The 15,285-nt window shown below is 48.9% G+C and overlaps 1 protein-coding gene across 1 annotated transcript in view; it reads right to left on the bottom strand.

The window, feature by feature from the left end:
• The window catches only part of MYT1 (myelin transcription factor 1), a 35,911-nt gene extending 35,519 nt beyond the window's left edge, over positions 1-392 (bottom strand). The window contains exon 1 of the mRNA XM_050982117.1: positions 338-392. Coding sequence (XP_050838074.1) covers positions 338-392 — 55 coding nt within the window. The remainder of the gene's footprint in view (positions 1-337) is intronic.
• Positions 393-15,285: the final 14,893 nt, after the last annotated feature.

Genomic DNA, 15,285 nt, shown 5'->3' with positions numbered 1-15,285 from the left:
AAGCCACTGGCAGAATGAGCCTGATGAAAGCCCTGGGAGCTGATCTGAAGCTCCAGTGATTGCCATCCCCTACAGCAAAGCAGGCACGGGGGCTTTTATTCCTTATTTGCTTGTTATTTTCCTCAGCTGAGTGTAGTGGATGAGGGTTAAATATCATAAGGACCTATAAAGTTTTGTGGTTGGGACTTTTCCAGGTTTTTTTAGACAAATTTCATTGGGGTTAGAGCAGGGGTAGTGACCAGTTAAGAGTTAAGTCTGGACTTGGAAAACCAAAGCCTGTGTGGAGCAAGGGAAGTGCAGGGAGCTGAGGATGGCACAGCCCAGGGCTCCCACTCACCTCGGATAGACTTGGATCGTGTGCGTGCTCTCTTATCATCATTTTCTAAACTCATCTGCAACAGAAAGAGAAAAATCATTACTGGAAGATAGCCAGAAAATCATCATTAAAGGACAAGCTCGTATGTGGTTGTGGCTTTGTGGGTGGCTGGGAAAGATTTCCCGGGTTTTTGAGATGGAGGCTTCTTACCTTAATGCTGTTGTTCAACCCACAGTGCCCAGATTTAGCAATTTTAAATTAATTTCCACATCCTGGGACACAGGAAGGACTTTGTCTGTTGAGTAGCACAGAGGAACAAACACCCAGATGTGTTGGCTGTGCATGAGATAGCCCTTGTTAGGGGCAGAGCTGATTTCTCTGGATTTACAGCACAGAACTGCTGTGAGCACCTGGGTGGAATGCCAACACAGAATCACAAATCTCTGAATATGTGTCTGAGCTGATCTCCTGACTGAAAAAGGGCAATTTTTCACAAGTGCCCCAAAGAACAACCTCTCCTCTCTGCTTAAATTTGCCACAAAGATGACTGCATCTAAATAACTCACAACATGGACATCAAACACAAGGTCTGCAGGGAACACGGGCATGAATAAGTAACATCGGGGACTTCAAAGTTCTGGATATTAATTAAACATCACCACATGCCACAAGGTAGCAGAAGTCTGAAGTGCAGCCACCTCTGGGGTACAGCACCTTTGAAACCAGGCAGTGCCTGGAGGTGGGAACAGGAAGGCAGGGACCTCCATGGCATGGCTGGAATTATATAAGTGGGATTTCATTAATGGTGTCAGAGGAGCTGCTGAAGTGGTCAAAGAACTGCTTTCTGTTTCACCCTTGACAGAGATGCTCTCTCTGCAGGCAGGAGTGTTTGGCTGTAAATGCCAAGGGGGAATGGCAAGATCAGGGTGTGAGCAGGGCAGGGCATCAGAGCCTGCTAGGTTGGGAAGACAATTTGGGTTTTACTGCAGCATTATCATGTGGGACATTTCTTCCAGAGATTACAAGGACAGAGAAAAGGAGGTGAAAGAGCCATTTAGGAGTGGGGTTTGACATAATAAAAACCAACTCTCTTTGGAATATCCTCTACAGGCCCAGTTAGGGAAGGCACAGGCCATCTCCTTATTATTCCTAAATGAGGAGTTTCCATTGCTCCAGCACCCCTGACAGAGCAGGGACACCACCTCTGCTCTCTCTGGGCCAGGGGCAGGAAGGGACATGCACATAGAGCATGTGTTGCTCCACTGGCAGTAGGGGTGGTGCAGGTAGGGTAAGTGCTGCTGAATCCCCAAACACACCCTAAAAAGGTCTTGATGAATGCTGCTCCCAGTTCCCAGGGGCTCCTCACCCTCAAAGCAGGCACTGCTTGGTCCTTTCCCTGAGGTTTAGGAGCAACAAAGAGGGAGGGAGGCTGTTGGGGCAGGCAGGGAGAGGAGACCAAGGTCTCCAGCCCTTGGGGCATCACAGCTAAAAACCCCTCAGAGGAGGGATGAAGTTTTCCCCAGGCACCTCTCTCCTTCACACTGCCAACTTCCAGAAATTCAATGTGAACGTGCAATGATTTGTTAGATGGGGGGATGGGAGAGGAAAAAAGAAAAAAAAAAAAGGGGCTGGGTGAGGGGAATCAAAACCTGGAGCAATTTATGCACCCTGTCAGCATTCAGCTCATGGCACGGCGGTGTTGTGCTCCACGTTTATTACAATCTCCCCAATAACACAGCAGACAATTACTATAATTTGTATTTTTAAAGCCCTACTTCCCTGTGGACCAATGGCTCTGGTTTAAAGAGTGGAGAGGAGCAGGTGTCACAGGGACTTCATTACATTTATGAGCCTCCCAGCGCCGGCGCGCGGAGCTCGCTCCCTAATGCCGCCGCATGCCACCAACACCGCGGCACCCTGCTCTGCTGGGAGCCTCCACCAGCAGCAAGGCCACAGAGGGCTCTCTCTTTCTTTTTCCTCTCTCTTTTATTTCCTTTTTTGACATTTCTCACTGGGAATTGTTGTGTGATGGGGCAATATGGGTTTCCTGCAGATCAAAGGGGCAGAGGAGGTCAGGCTGTGGGAAGGGCGATGGGCAGTGCCTGTGAGGAGGCAGGACCAGCACAGACAGCAGGGAAAAGCAAAGCAAAATTTCATTTTTCTTAGCCAGACAGGTGGGACAGGCTCAAGCTGCCTATCTATAAATAGGGGAGATCCCATTTCAGGTCACATTTTACTTTGGGAGTTAAATATCATGTGAGCTGGCATGCAGGCTCCTCACTGCTCCACAGCACCTCAGAGCAATCCCTCCCACTGCCTCCCATTCCTCTTTCAAGCTAGGATCAAACACCCTGGGAAGGCAGGAGCAGATTCAGTCACCACATGGGCAAAGGGGACAGGAGCCACCTAAGGCAGGGACAGACCCAGAGAGTCACAGAATTCTCAGGGCTGGAAGGGACATCTGGTGACCCAGCCTTGCTAAGGACCAAGGAATGGAAAAGCCAAATAGGCTGCCTTGATGCCTATTCTACAAAAAAAAAAAAAAAGAAAAAGAACCAAAAAAAAAAAACCTCACCACCACCACCAAAAACCCAAAACAATACAACTCCAAATTTCTAGATTATTGTGAGTTTTCTCCATAAGAAACACCCCATTTCTTGTTTAGAGACACCCTGACACAGCCCCACTGCTGTGTTTTTATAATGTTTCACTTACATCACCATCGGGATGGGAAGGGCTCTGTGCTCCCAGATTCTGTTTTCTACCATCAAGCTCCTTTTTTTAGCTTAAACCAACATCAGGATCATCCTCAAAAACCCTCATTTCCCTCCAAAGGGCAGAAACACAAGGAATAAGATCCATTATGGAGCTCGGCCCCTGCTCCTCCCAGGCAACCTAAAAAACTGGCAGAGCCCTGACTGTGCTTCTGGAGCCTCTGTGATATCAGGCTCAGATGCAGGAAGGTTACATGAAACCATTGTCCTTTATTGTTGCCTTCTCAGCCAGAAGCCCTCTAGACAGATCATTTTAATGTGAAATTTCAGGTCACACAGTGCATGTTTGCAGTCCTGGAGACCGACAGGCTATTTTCATTAGGTCTCTCTCTTGTTCACATAACAGCCAGGCTGAGGAGCTGTCTGGATTTCAGTCTTATTGCTTTAACTCTGAATGAAAACAAAGCAGCCCAAAAGGAAACCTGCAAATAAATTATTGCTGCCAGATGCCAGTCACAAGCACATTAGTCTGGCTGGAAAAGACAGAGGTTTACTCCACACCTCCTCACCTTATGCATGAGTTATCTCTAAGATTAAACCAAAATCAGCATCTAGCAAGTTTCCTAACCTAACACTACAGGAAAGGACTCTATGCTGGGTCTCAGGGTACTCCCTTCAGGATTCAGATCAGTGGTAGTCAGGGTAACCTTGGGAATGGGACTGCATCTCTGTGCTCCCCTTTCCCCTCTCTTTTCTCTCTAAAAGCAAGAAATGTCCCCTATCCTGTTTACCGTCACTAAGGACCTCCCTGACATGAACAGAATACAAGTTTTAATGATAATTTGTCAATGATGCAGACTTAAATCAATGATGTTCAGACAGAAAAACTTGAAAAAGAGTTTAACCTGAGCACAGTGTGAATTTTAACAGCCAGATTCTACAGCCCAGCTCTTGTTCTGCTGCCAAGAGACAGCAATACAGCACGGATCTGAAGTTTCATTTTCTAGAGTACCTACAGGGTTGACATTTTCTTCTTCCTTCTTGTCTTAATACACATTTCCTTTGCATTGGAAGCCCAAGGAACATAACAGAACACAAACCCACTGGGAGCCCAGCACGTGCTGAAGCCCAGGTGTGCCTGGGCTTCGACAGCTCTATGCAAATCTGCCATTAAAGGCCCTGCTGAAATTCCCCCCGGTCAGCAGTAATACTTTATATGTATTCAAGAGCACCACGGAGCTCAGAGAAAATAAACATGCTGGAAAACCCTTCAGCTGGACAAAGGGAGGTGAGGATTCAGCAGGAATATTTATTTTACACTGAAAGCAGCAGAGCTTCCATCGGTGCTCATTTGTAGATGTAGCAAAATGCCAAATGCAAGAAGCAGCATCTGAGCTTTAGAGGGACAGACAGACACACAGTGCCTCTATTTTTAGTTTTTAAAACCCCCCAACTTACATTTGCCTAGCAGCAGAAGGAAAATTCCAGAAGTAATGGCATTTTTTCCTACAGAATTGTTGAAAAGGGGTTTTCTGCTTGGTCCTTCCCCTCTTGACGATCCAAAGAGTCCCTTCTTTAGCTCCTCAAGGGAAAAGGCAGCAAAACTGCCTCTCAGTGAGGATGGGTTTGAATGGCCTATCCTGATTTCTCCTCCCTTTTTTTCCTATGAGGAATTCCTCCTTGGCTGTTGCAGGCTGAACACAGGTGGAGAGACCCGGATCTAGGTCTCCAAATTTCTCCCCTTTCCTGTCTATAAAGCACTGTGGCATCTTTGTTCATTGCAGAAAATGAGGAGGACTTTGTCCTGCTGGATCTTCTCTAGCTGTGAATTTTAAAATAAATAAATATGGGGTGATAGAGGAAGAAATACTCTTGATCAACAGTGTGCCTCTACTTTTAATAAAAGGCTCAGTAGTAGCTCCCAGCTGCTATTTTGTAACCACACTCTGAGATTAGATGGATTTTTTCCCCCTCTCCTTCCTTTAGGGTCTTCCTAGCTGCTTGATTTAAATCTTCCTGACGTTCCACCTATTGTGAGTCCTGTTCTCAGCTGAATAAGCTCCCGTCTGCCTTTTGCTCTGACTGCTTCCAGGAAAGGACACCCTGCACGGTGTTCCCAGCTCCGAGTCAGGGAGGGGGGAGGATTTTGCCTTGACATGTCGAGATGCAAACCCACAGCTTGTACCCACCTCGAATCTGACACTCCAGCTGTGTCACAAACATCCTCCTGAAGCCGTGCTGTCACTTTGCATTTGCAGAAAGGGTCCAGCCCCCCCCAAAATCACCCAGTGCTGCGAGTGAAGCGCTTCCCGAGCGCTGCCTCTGTGGCAGCAGCATCCTCCACACTCGGGGGAAGCGGAGCAGAAAAGCTGCTCCTGAACATCACATCTGACACAGGTGCAGCTGCACCGCTGCCTCCACAGTGCTGACAGCCCAGCATTAGGCTGGCTGATTGCAGAGGCCGTGGTTGGAGTTGACACACACCTTCCTCTCCACTCCTGGGAAGCGCTACAGCGCGCAATCCCAATGCCGGCGAGACCCAAGTGGCTCCGTACGTGCCGACGGCTCTCGTGCCAGAAGAGGAGGGGTAGGGAAGAGGGGGGGAAATAATTGTACTTCTTCAATCTCATTGTTTTCCAGCTCTGTGATAAGCCAGCTGCCTTTTCCATGAGATGATCCTTGGGTGGCACAATGTGAGGGGATTTCTGAGATCTCTGCGAAGGGGACAGCAGGGATGGGCTCTGGTGGCACCACCACCATCCACCCTACCTGACCTGACAGCAGTCAGCCCTCACCAACAACCCACCTGCTACTCAGCTGCCTCCCACCTAGATCCCAATGGCACAGGAAAATAGAGATTTGGGAGGCAAAAGTTCATTTTTGCCACCAGACACCGTTGTCCAGGATGAGCCCTGGCAGCAGTGTCTGGGCTCAGCTGGCTCCATGCAGAGATCAGCTCTCCCCAGCACTGCAGAGATCTCATTTCAAACCTGTCATGGGAAATTTTATCCCATGCCTGGACTTCTTTAAAGGCAAAAATAAATAAGTAAACGTGCCCACATCCCATTGTCCTTCACTGCTGCACATCCTCTGGATTACGAGCTGTGACTGGCATGAAAAACTACATTTAAATACAATATATATTTATGAGCTCACAGAGAAGTGCAAGCATGTGCACACAATGCAGATCCAAAGGTTAGAGGGTGATCAGGACCTCTCCCCATGAGGTAAAAGGGCTGCACACTCGCACAATATCCAGGCTCCCTTCAGACTCCCCCTCCCCATCCCCTCCTCTCACCCCTGAGCCAGACACTCAGATAAACACAGATAAGCAGAGCTGAGGATTGCAAGAAATGGTTAATATTTGTGATGTGCTTGTTAGAGACAGAGCACCAGATGAGCACCAGGTACTGGGAATGTTACCTTTTGTAATCATTACTTTATTAACATACGACAATCTTATTAAATCTAACCTAAGTGCTTATTTGGCAGGTTCAATAGAAAAGCCTTAATTGAGCTCATTTTAAATATAGCAACAACTGCTTACTCTGCTTTCTAAGAAGGTGTGAGATTCCCTGGCGACACCTGCGTGCAGCTGACAGCTTGTTAGGGAAGAAGGATGTTTTTAAGTGTGGATTTTTGCTGGTTTGGAATTTTCCCAGGGATTGGTTTATCTAGGGGTACAGGAAGAGTTGGGAACATCAGTCACCTAAGGAAGCTTCCTCATCACCCAGGTGGGTCCATCCACTCACTGGAGACGGTGCCTGACTGCTGAGAGGCCAAAATAGGACAGGAAGCACCATTTGTGCAGTGAACAGCCCAGTTCTCTGCTTAATTAAAGCTTCCTAATCTGCTGGCAGTGAATCTGCCGGGAGGTTTGACAGCCTTGGCTGTATCTCTTTCATCAGCCACAGCTGCAGCAGTAAATGAGTGGCTGTGTTGAGCCCCAGGAGCTGTCCAGGGTCCCGGTGGGGATGAATGACTCGCTTGTCCCCTCTAGAGGCACCACAGTTTCACCTGGTGTTCAAGGGGCTCCTTCCGACCAGCCGGCGCCTGGGAGAAAGAGCCTCTTTTAACAGGGCTGGGAGTGACCTAAATACCCAGATCTGAGCCACCCTTGAAGGATGGCACCAGAGAGGAAGGCAAGGATTTAAATATCTGGACTCCAAGCCAAACGTTGACAGCTGGAAGCACTCCCTGCCCGGATTCACTACACAGGAGGTTTGGCTGGAGCGAGGAGACAGAGATTTCCAAGTGCTGCCCATCACTTTGTGGGCTCCGGAAAGGCTCCGTTCCCCCAGGAGCAGCTGGTCCAGAAGGAGCTGGAGCCATGGCCAGCTCATGGGGTGGAGGGTCACTGTCCTAAAAATGTCCTTTCTTGTGTGCCCACCTTGATGCGTGTGCCGTGCAGGCCGGCGGCTCCCTCGCAGCTGCTGATCTTCTCTCCACAGGTCCACCTCTGGCTCAGCAGCTCACCCCGAAACTCATTTTCTGGGCAGGGAAAGAGGAAAACAGGGTCAGGATCCAGAGCCAGCCCAGCCCCCCTCAGCAGCACCAACCAGAGGTAGAAATGCAGTGTTTATTCCCTGCCTGATTTCTTTAATGGCCATACAGATCCTGAGGATCTCCATGCCCTGAGCAGGACCCCAGGGTGCTGTGCCATGGCCAAGAGCCCAAACCATAATTTCCACCCTCAGCCTACCCCAAACACTGCAGCTCTGCTCTGCTCAGTCCTCAGTTGAAAAGCACACTGTTAACAGTTGGAAATTAATGCTGAAAGACTGGGATAATTCAATCTTAGAGTGATGTACATCCAAGATGGTTCTTAAGATAGGTGGCTGTCAAAGTCCCCTTGATGTATTTGTCCTAAAACAGCTGTTCTGAAGCCAAGAGGGCAGCTGGGGAGACTTTTCTAGGTGTCACAGGAGAATCATTTGTGTTAGAGACTCCAAACCACATTCAAAGCACTTTGCTCTGGCCTGGACCTTCAGAAAAGGCTCAGGGCTTGCAGAAAAAAAATCCAAGAGTTGCTGAAATGCTATTCTGCTTTGGAGAATCTCTGAGGAAAGGGAGTGGGGAGGCACAGATGGCCAAGCAGATGATGAAAACTAAAGAAAATGAGGGGGAAAAGCTAGAAATGGACAGAAGAAAGGAGAACAGAGGAGGAAATATAAAATCAGAAGAAATAAAGATGTTTCAACAGCACATTCATAGGTCAGCACTGCCTGCCTGCTTATCTAAAGCAATTCCTTCAGCATCCTTCTCCCAGCTCCACATTTTAAAACAGGAGCATCCTCTATGGGATGCAGTAGGGGCAGGAGCAAAGAGAGGGTTAAGCTGTGCAAACAATGGATCCTGGATAACCTGAAAGATAGCTTAGAAGACTTTTGAAAGGATGAGATGTCATGAGACTCAACCACAAGGAGAAAAATTAGCAGCACGTGCAGATTCATTCTCTCTGGGCCTGTTTTCTCACATGAGCCCAAGTAAAGGGTGAATCCTGGAAGCTGCTGTGGTTAAATCTGGCTCAAAGTGCCATCTTATCCTTGCCAAAGGCCCCATCCTCATGTCCCATGACTTCAACCCTTTAAGCAAGAGGTGAGAAAGAACTGAGTATTGGGGCAAGGAGCCTCGGCCTGGCTGAGGATGTGTTGGCCACAGCAGCTCAGAGCCTTCCAGCCTGCCCCAGTCCCTCTGCCCAGCCCAGTTGGAATGGCCAAGGAAGCTCTGTCAACACTGGAATCAGATTTCCTCTATTCCGTGCTGCTTAAATGCATCTGGTCTCTGGGGAGGATCAGCTTGCACTGCTGGCTCTGCCCTTTCCACCTCCCTCTGGATCCTGGCTTCAGCAGAAACGAAGCTCTCTGGTTGTATGAAGGACATGTCTGTTAACCCCTGCCTGGGCCACCCACCAGCAGCTGTGGGATAATATTTTAAATATGTTTTTTAGCCCATGGGAAGCAGATCCCAGAGGGAATGGCACATTCTGGGGTCCCTCCTGGCACTGAGGTTGGACAGTGAGAGCTCAGAGCCTGCAGCACTTGCATCCACAACCCCTTGGAAAATTACTGAGATGCTCAGCTGGTCTGATGGATCAATCCCAAAGGAAACTAGCAGCTTTCCCCACCACCTCCCTCCTCAGTGCCAGGACCCAGGCAGGACTGGAGCACAGACTGGAGTCTTAGGCTGCTTTTCCCCATCAACATTCATGACAAGCCACCACCATGCTCTGCCAATGAGGTTCTTCCCAAACCTTCAATCTATCTGTCCCCCTCTGGGATATCTACAGCTGTGAACCAAAGCATTCCCAGTTGTGTGGAATCCTGGTACAAAAGAACAAGTTCCTTGAAAGGTTTGAGTCACCACCATCTGACCCCAAACAAGATGATGTGGAACCTTGGGAGGGAGACCACAGCAATTTGGAGTGTTAATCAGACTCATGTATGTTTTGCTTCACATTTCCAAAGAGAGAAGAAAGCATTAATTTGGCAGAAAAAAAAATTTAACCCTCTAAGCAATCACAGAAAAGTCTCCCAAAAATAAACACAAGAAACCTCATAGGAAGCTTTGGGGTGAGGATGAATAGAAAATGAGGAGGAGGGTGCCTGGTGGCAGTCAGCTCTCACACATGTCCTCACAGTGCCAGGGGAGCCCCAGCTGCAGCCCCACCCCACCCCCAAATCTCTGCAGAGGTTACACCTGCTATAACAAAGTGATGGGTGAAGGCTTCCTTTCCTTGTAAGATCCATCACTGCATATTCAAACTGAAAGACTAGAGGAAAAACATATCAATCTTCATTTGTTCCTCCAAGAGTAAGAAAAGAAAAAGGAAGGGAGGAAAATTTTTCTTCATTTTTGTTCAGGTGCATTTTTCACGGGAAAGGTGAGTCCTGAGTTAAGGAGGCAGCAGCATCTGAGAGCAGGCTGGTCCTTCAGCATCCCACCAGACAATGTGAGCTCTCTTCTCAGAGCAGACACTGCAGCCATATAAGGGATCAGAGGGAGCATTTTGTGGCCCCAACTTTTACATGAATTTAAAAAAAAATCTCAAAACCAAATTTTACACCTCCTCTAATCTGGAGAAGGCACTCCTGGGCTGCTGCACCCTCTGCACTGCTGGCTGCCTGACACCCCTGCATTTTACACAAAACAGGGAAAGCAACTTTTTACATGGGTGAACAGTGATGGGATCAGGAGCAGCAGCTTCAAACTAAACCAGAGACGTAGGTTCAAGGTTAGGAAGAAGTTCTTTATTCAGAGGGTGGGGAGTCCCTGGCACAGGCTGCCCAGAGGAGCTGTGGCTGCCCCTGGATCCCCAGAAGTAGTTTGGACAGGGTTTGGAGCAGCCTGCAATGATGGGAGGGGTCCCTGAATGTAGAGAACTGGAGCAGGATGACCTTTAAGGAGCCAATCCAGCCCCTTCTGTGTTTCTTGTTGCCCACACACGCAGCTCTGTGGCCACTGCCTGGAGAACACCAGCAAGTGAATTTACTGCCCTGCAGGGCCCAAGCCCTTGGTGCAATGAGAGCTTTCCTGCTGGCAGGTAGCATGAGCCTTATCTGTGATTTAAGGCCTCAGTCTCAGCTCCAAACTGCAGCACTGAACACCCTCACACAGCCCCAGGACTCAGCACAATTAATTGCCCCACGCTCCTGCCCAACATTTACCAAGTAAAAACCCCTCTGAGCCAGCACCCCACGCACCTCAACCTTCCCACTTGCAGGAACAGCAGCTCTGCATCAGGGTGCTTTTTTCCAAAGGAAAGGAATTAAAACCTCTGTAGGAATTGAAATACAGTGAACAAGTAGAACCCAGCTTCCTCAGCAATTCTCCTCCATTCATCTCCGATGCCAGGAGGGTTGGTTAGCCCCCTCTCAGGGCACAGGAATGCTGCATATTTCAGGCAATTATCTCTGTTTACTGCAGCAGGGCTGTGTTCAGTGCTGCAAAGCATTTAGCTTCCCAAACACACATTTAATTTAAGATCTAATACCAGATGATCTAATACCGGATGTTAATTGTATATTGCACAGTAAACGACTGATCATTAAAACATATTAATTGAGGTTTAACAGCTGTGTAATAGATATTACATCTCATACTTATCAGCAAATATGATTTAATAATTAGTTAAGATGGGATGTATGGATGGGAGATCTAGCATGTCTGGCTGGATTGTAGATTACTTTGTTCATTTGCTAAACTGAAGATAGTTTTCCTTATCACGTTTAGAGAGGAGCTGGGCAATCACCAGGGAGGTCCTCAAATGTTTTGGGTTGGAAAGGACAAAGCTCATCTCATTCCAACCCCCTGCCATGGGCAGGGACACCTTCCACTATCCCAGGGTGCTCCAAGTCCCATCCAACTGGACTTGGACACTTCCAGGGATGGGGATGTTGAGCTTTGATGTTCTCCCCTGGAAGAAGTCCCAATGTGTTTGTAATCTCCATAAAAAGAAAAATTAAGGAGTCACATGCAGTTTCCTCCCAAAATCTGGGGCTGAGCTGTGGGAACCTGACCCTGTCACTGTGTTTGCTCAGCTCACAGCGTTTGCTCATGGGCTCTCTGCTCCTCAGCCCCACATCATTCCCAGCTGTGGCTCCTTCCACGGCAGCACAGAGCCAGAGGGTGCCTTGCAGCACTACATGGCTGTCCAGAGACCCAACAACTCACTGCACCAGTGAACTGCATTTGTGATTCCACTGCCCCAACAAACACACAGTGCTTAGCCTACCCTGCCACCAAACCACATGCTGTGACATCATGAAATCTGTGATGCACACTCTGACCTTTTATTTATTATAAGGAAGGGCTTGATTTCAGTGGGAACGAGCTTTTCTATAGTGCTTTCCCTGCCAAGCAGCCCCTGCAGCCTGTGCCTTGCTGACACACTGAGCCACTGGCTCAGCACCAGCACAGCTCCGAGGTGTTCAGTGCTGACAGCCAGGTACAGCCTGCTCAGCTCTGCAGGTCCTGGGACACAGGACAAAGGAGGGGAGCACCAGACAATGCCAAGGTCACCATCAGCAGTGTGGCTGCATTTCCAGCCACAAGAAACTGCTGCTCTCCTTCCAGCCATTCCTGCAGCCCAGGGAGCATCCCCTGGTCTCTCTCCTCCAGCATTGCCTGAAGCACAAGTGACTCACATCCTCCTTCCCAGTCCCTGCCACCTCACCTCTTGGCTCATCCTGCTTCTGATGCTGGCAGCTGTGTCAGCCCCTGTGCTCACCTCAGCTCTGCCAGCTCATGCTTTTTCTTGTCATACCTGGCACCTTTGCATGCTCTTGAACTCTTTGTCAGGTCCTTGATGGGAACAGGGAATCACCCCTTCCCCACGGATCCAGGACAGGACAGTGAGCAACTAATTGAATCACAAAAAGATTCAGATTCCCCAAACACAAAAACATGTTGCAATTGGAAGAAGCATGGAAAACTGCTCCTTGGAGAGGGAGCAAAACCCTCAGTGGTGGGGTTCATTAACCAGCTCAAAATCCACCAGAGGCAGGGTACAGACATCACCCTGCCATGGGACCTGCCATGCCCAGACCCTGCTGATGGCTGTGCCACCCTTCATCTGGGGTCCTCTTTCCACCCCTGCCCAGCACCTCTGCACAGCAAATTGTGCTCTAGGGAAGGACCAACATTCCCTCCTGTTTCTCTGTGTCACCCAGGGCAGCAGCAGCTGAAGCCCTGTGCACCTACAATGCAAGGGAAGCAAATGAGGCTGCGGTGTCTCCTCATTAGGAGCAATATTCATGCTCCAGTGTTCACGGCCAGTTAATAAGAGTTTTATTAGAGCCTTTTTTATTTTCCTACCAAGTGGCAGCAGCACAGCACACAGCAGCAGGACACAGCAGAAGGTATAAAAGGAGCTGTTTTTCACTTTCCATCCTTGAAGCACTTGTGTACTCTTCAGAGAGGAACAAAAGCTGCGTGCCCACAGCACCGCTGCTGCCTGCACGGTGTTCTTAGGTATTGATCAAAAAGATTAAAGAGTGAACATTGTTCAACATCCGATTTTCCCCCAGCTCCGTGGGGGAGCTCTCAGAGCACAAAGCTGCTCAGAGTGTGGCGAGGGAGGCCACCAACAAGAGGGGAAACAAAGCACTGGGGTTCTCCACCACAGAATCCTTCTGGTGTTTCCAAGGCTCAGGGCAGCAGCAGGGTCTGGAAAATCCCTCAGCCAATGTGGACCCCTTCAGGGCAAGAGCAAGACCTGAGTTGTGGATTTCTCTGCCTCCTGCCTTTGCCCTGCCAGCCTCAAAGTGTGAATGTTCCTACTGCAATTGAAGGAACCTCATTGAGATGGCTGGTAATTCCTCCCCAAACATACCTGAGCCTGATGAAAATAGAAAAGAACAATATTAAAAAAAAAAAAACAACATGAAAACCCCAGCATAACCCTTCCAAATGATGAGCACCATCATCCTCCTTTCTGCCAAGCTTATTCACAGCAGGGACCCCTCCCCAGCATCCCCCCTTTTGTACATGCAAAGGGAGCCCCTCTCAGCCACACTCATCCACGCGTGCCCAGTGCGTGTGCAAGCAGGCGTCTGAGGTGTCAGGCATGCAGGAGAGCATCCCTCAGAAACAGGATGCTGCTTCTTTCTTCTTGCACATCTCCCTCATTATTTTGTTCTAATTTGCCTTTCCTGGTACCTTCTCTATTCAACAAAAGCCAAATGCAAACGGCGTCCCTTAATCTCCAGAACAGCAGCTCACTGCTGAGAAAATAATATAGATGTAACTTCCAGCATCACACACTTTCTTTTCCATTTATATGCAAATGCTGACCTTTCACCCAAGCTGTCTCAAAGAAGTATTTCCTTAAAAATGCAAATAGCATGTTGCAGGCAGTTACTCTGGCTGAGTCTTTCTTGTATTATTATTATTATTTCTTTTAACCTTACCAGCACTGTAAAACACAACAGCTAAACTGCACCCTGGCAATAATTACTTTTCATACCAAATTGAAAGCCTCTGTGGAGCCAACGTGTCGAAACATCAGCAGGAGAATTCAGTGTGGATAAATTCTTGGAGATGCTTTTGGACAAGCATGTCTTGGACCAGTGGGAAGGAAGCAGCCCCAAGAAGTTGCTGCTGAAGGAAACCACCTGATGGCTCAGGGTGAGGTGACAAGGGTCTTGTAAAACCCTTCCTGGGGTGCTGCTGATCAGGAGCCCTCAGGAGTGGGAAAACAGGCTGTGTAAGCCAGGGTGAGAACAGGAACAAGGAGTGTGGCCACCAGCAGTGCAGGTGTTGGGCAAGGATGTCCTTCCCCACCTGAGGAGGTCTGGGACAACCTTCAGGGCTGTGTGTGCTCCTTGTGCTGCACAAAGGGGCCCCAGGGCAGCATTAGGACTGTGGACCTGAAGATGAACAGGGAGAAGAGTGGTTGAAGAAGGGGCCGGTGAGGAAGGAGCCACAAGGATTCAGAGGAACAAATGAGTCAGGGATTTCAGCTCCAAGACTTCCTTAATTCATCTCCCTTTCTCCCAGCTGTTGGGACACCTCTGGTGGAAAGCAGCTTCCACCTCCACCACGACAGCAGTCACAGCACCAGCCCCCTGTGCATCTCCTCACCCGTGGGCATGGGGACAGGGCTGTCCCCAAGCTGGTAACACAAGCCCACCCCAACAAGCTGAGAGGGGAAAGGAGGCATCAGCAACTGCTGAAACCAAAGTTCCTTTCCCCACAGCTGCTGTAAGCCTGCACAGGGAAGTACTCCCAGCAGGGATGGACATCAAACAGACTGAGCTGGAGGTGTTGATCCAGCTCGAGTATCTGACACACTGCACCCAAACCACTCCATCATCACTTTGGAAACCAAGGGATGAGAGAAGAGAGCATGGAGCTTGCACAAGGCTGAGCACTGAGGGGAAGCCAAATGTAAAAAGCCAACTACAGACAACCTCCCTGGGAGGAGGCAGCACAGGGTTCAGCACCAGCTTCTGAGCAGCAAATAGAGATTTCCCCAGTGTGTAGGGAAAGAGTAGAAGAAATGGAAAATATGAACTGGTCTTTCCTCTGCCACTTTAGCCATCCACAGATTTATCTGTCAATTATTCTTGGCTTCCTTCTGAGCTCCAAACCTCCTGAGACACTCCAGAGCTGATTGCCACAGCCCAAGTTATTTTGAATCTGCTGTGACACTTCACCCTCAGCCCTGTAGGTTCTGGCTAAAAACAACTGCAAAACTCCAAAAGCTTAAAAAAACCCACATTGTTTCTGCCCAAATTTGGCCTGAGCTGGACA

The sequence above is a fragment of the Serinus canaria genome, chromosome 20 (assembly GCF_022539315.1).
Source record: "Serinus canaria isolate serCan28SL12 chromosome 20, serCan2020, whole genome shotgun sequence".
NCBI lineage: Eukaryota > Metazoa > Chordata > Aves > Passeriformes > Fringillidae > Serinus > Serinus canaria.
The sequence above is the reverse complement of the archived record's forward strand: the minus strand, read 5'-3'. Positions and strand labels throughout refer to the sequence as shown.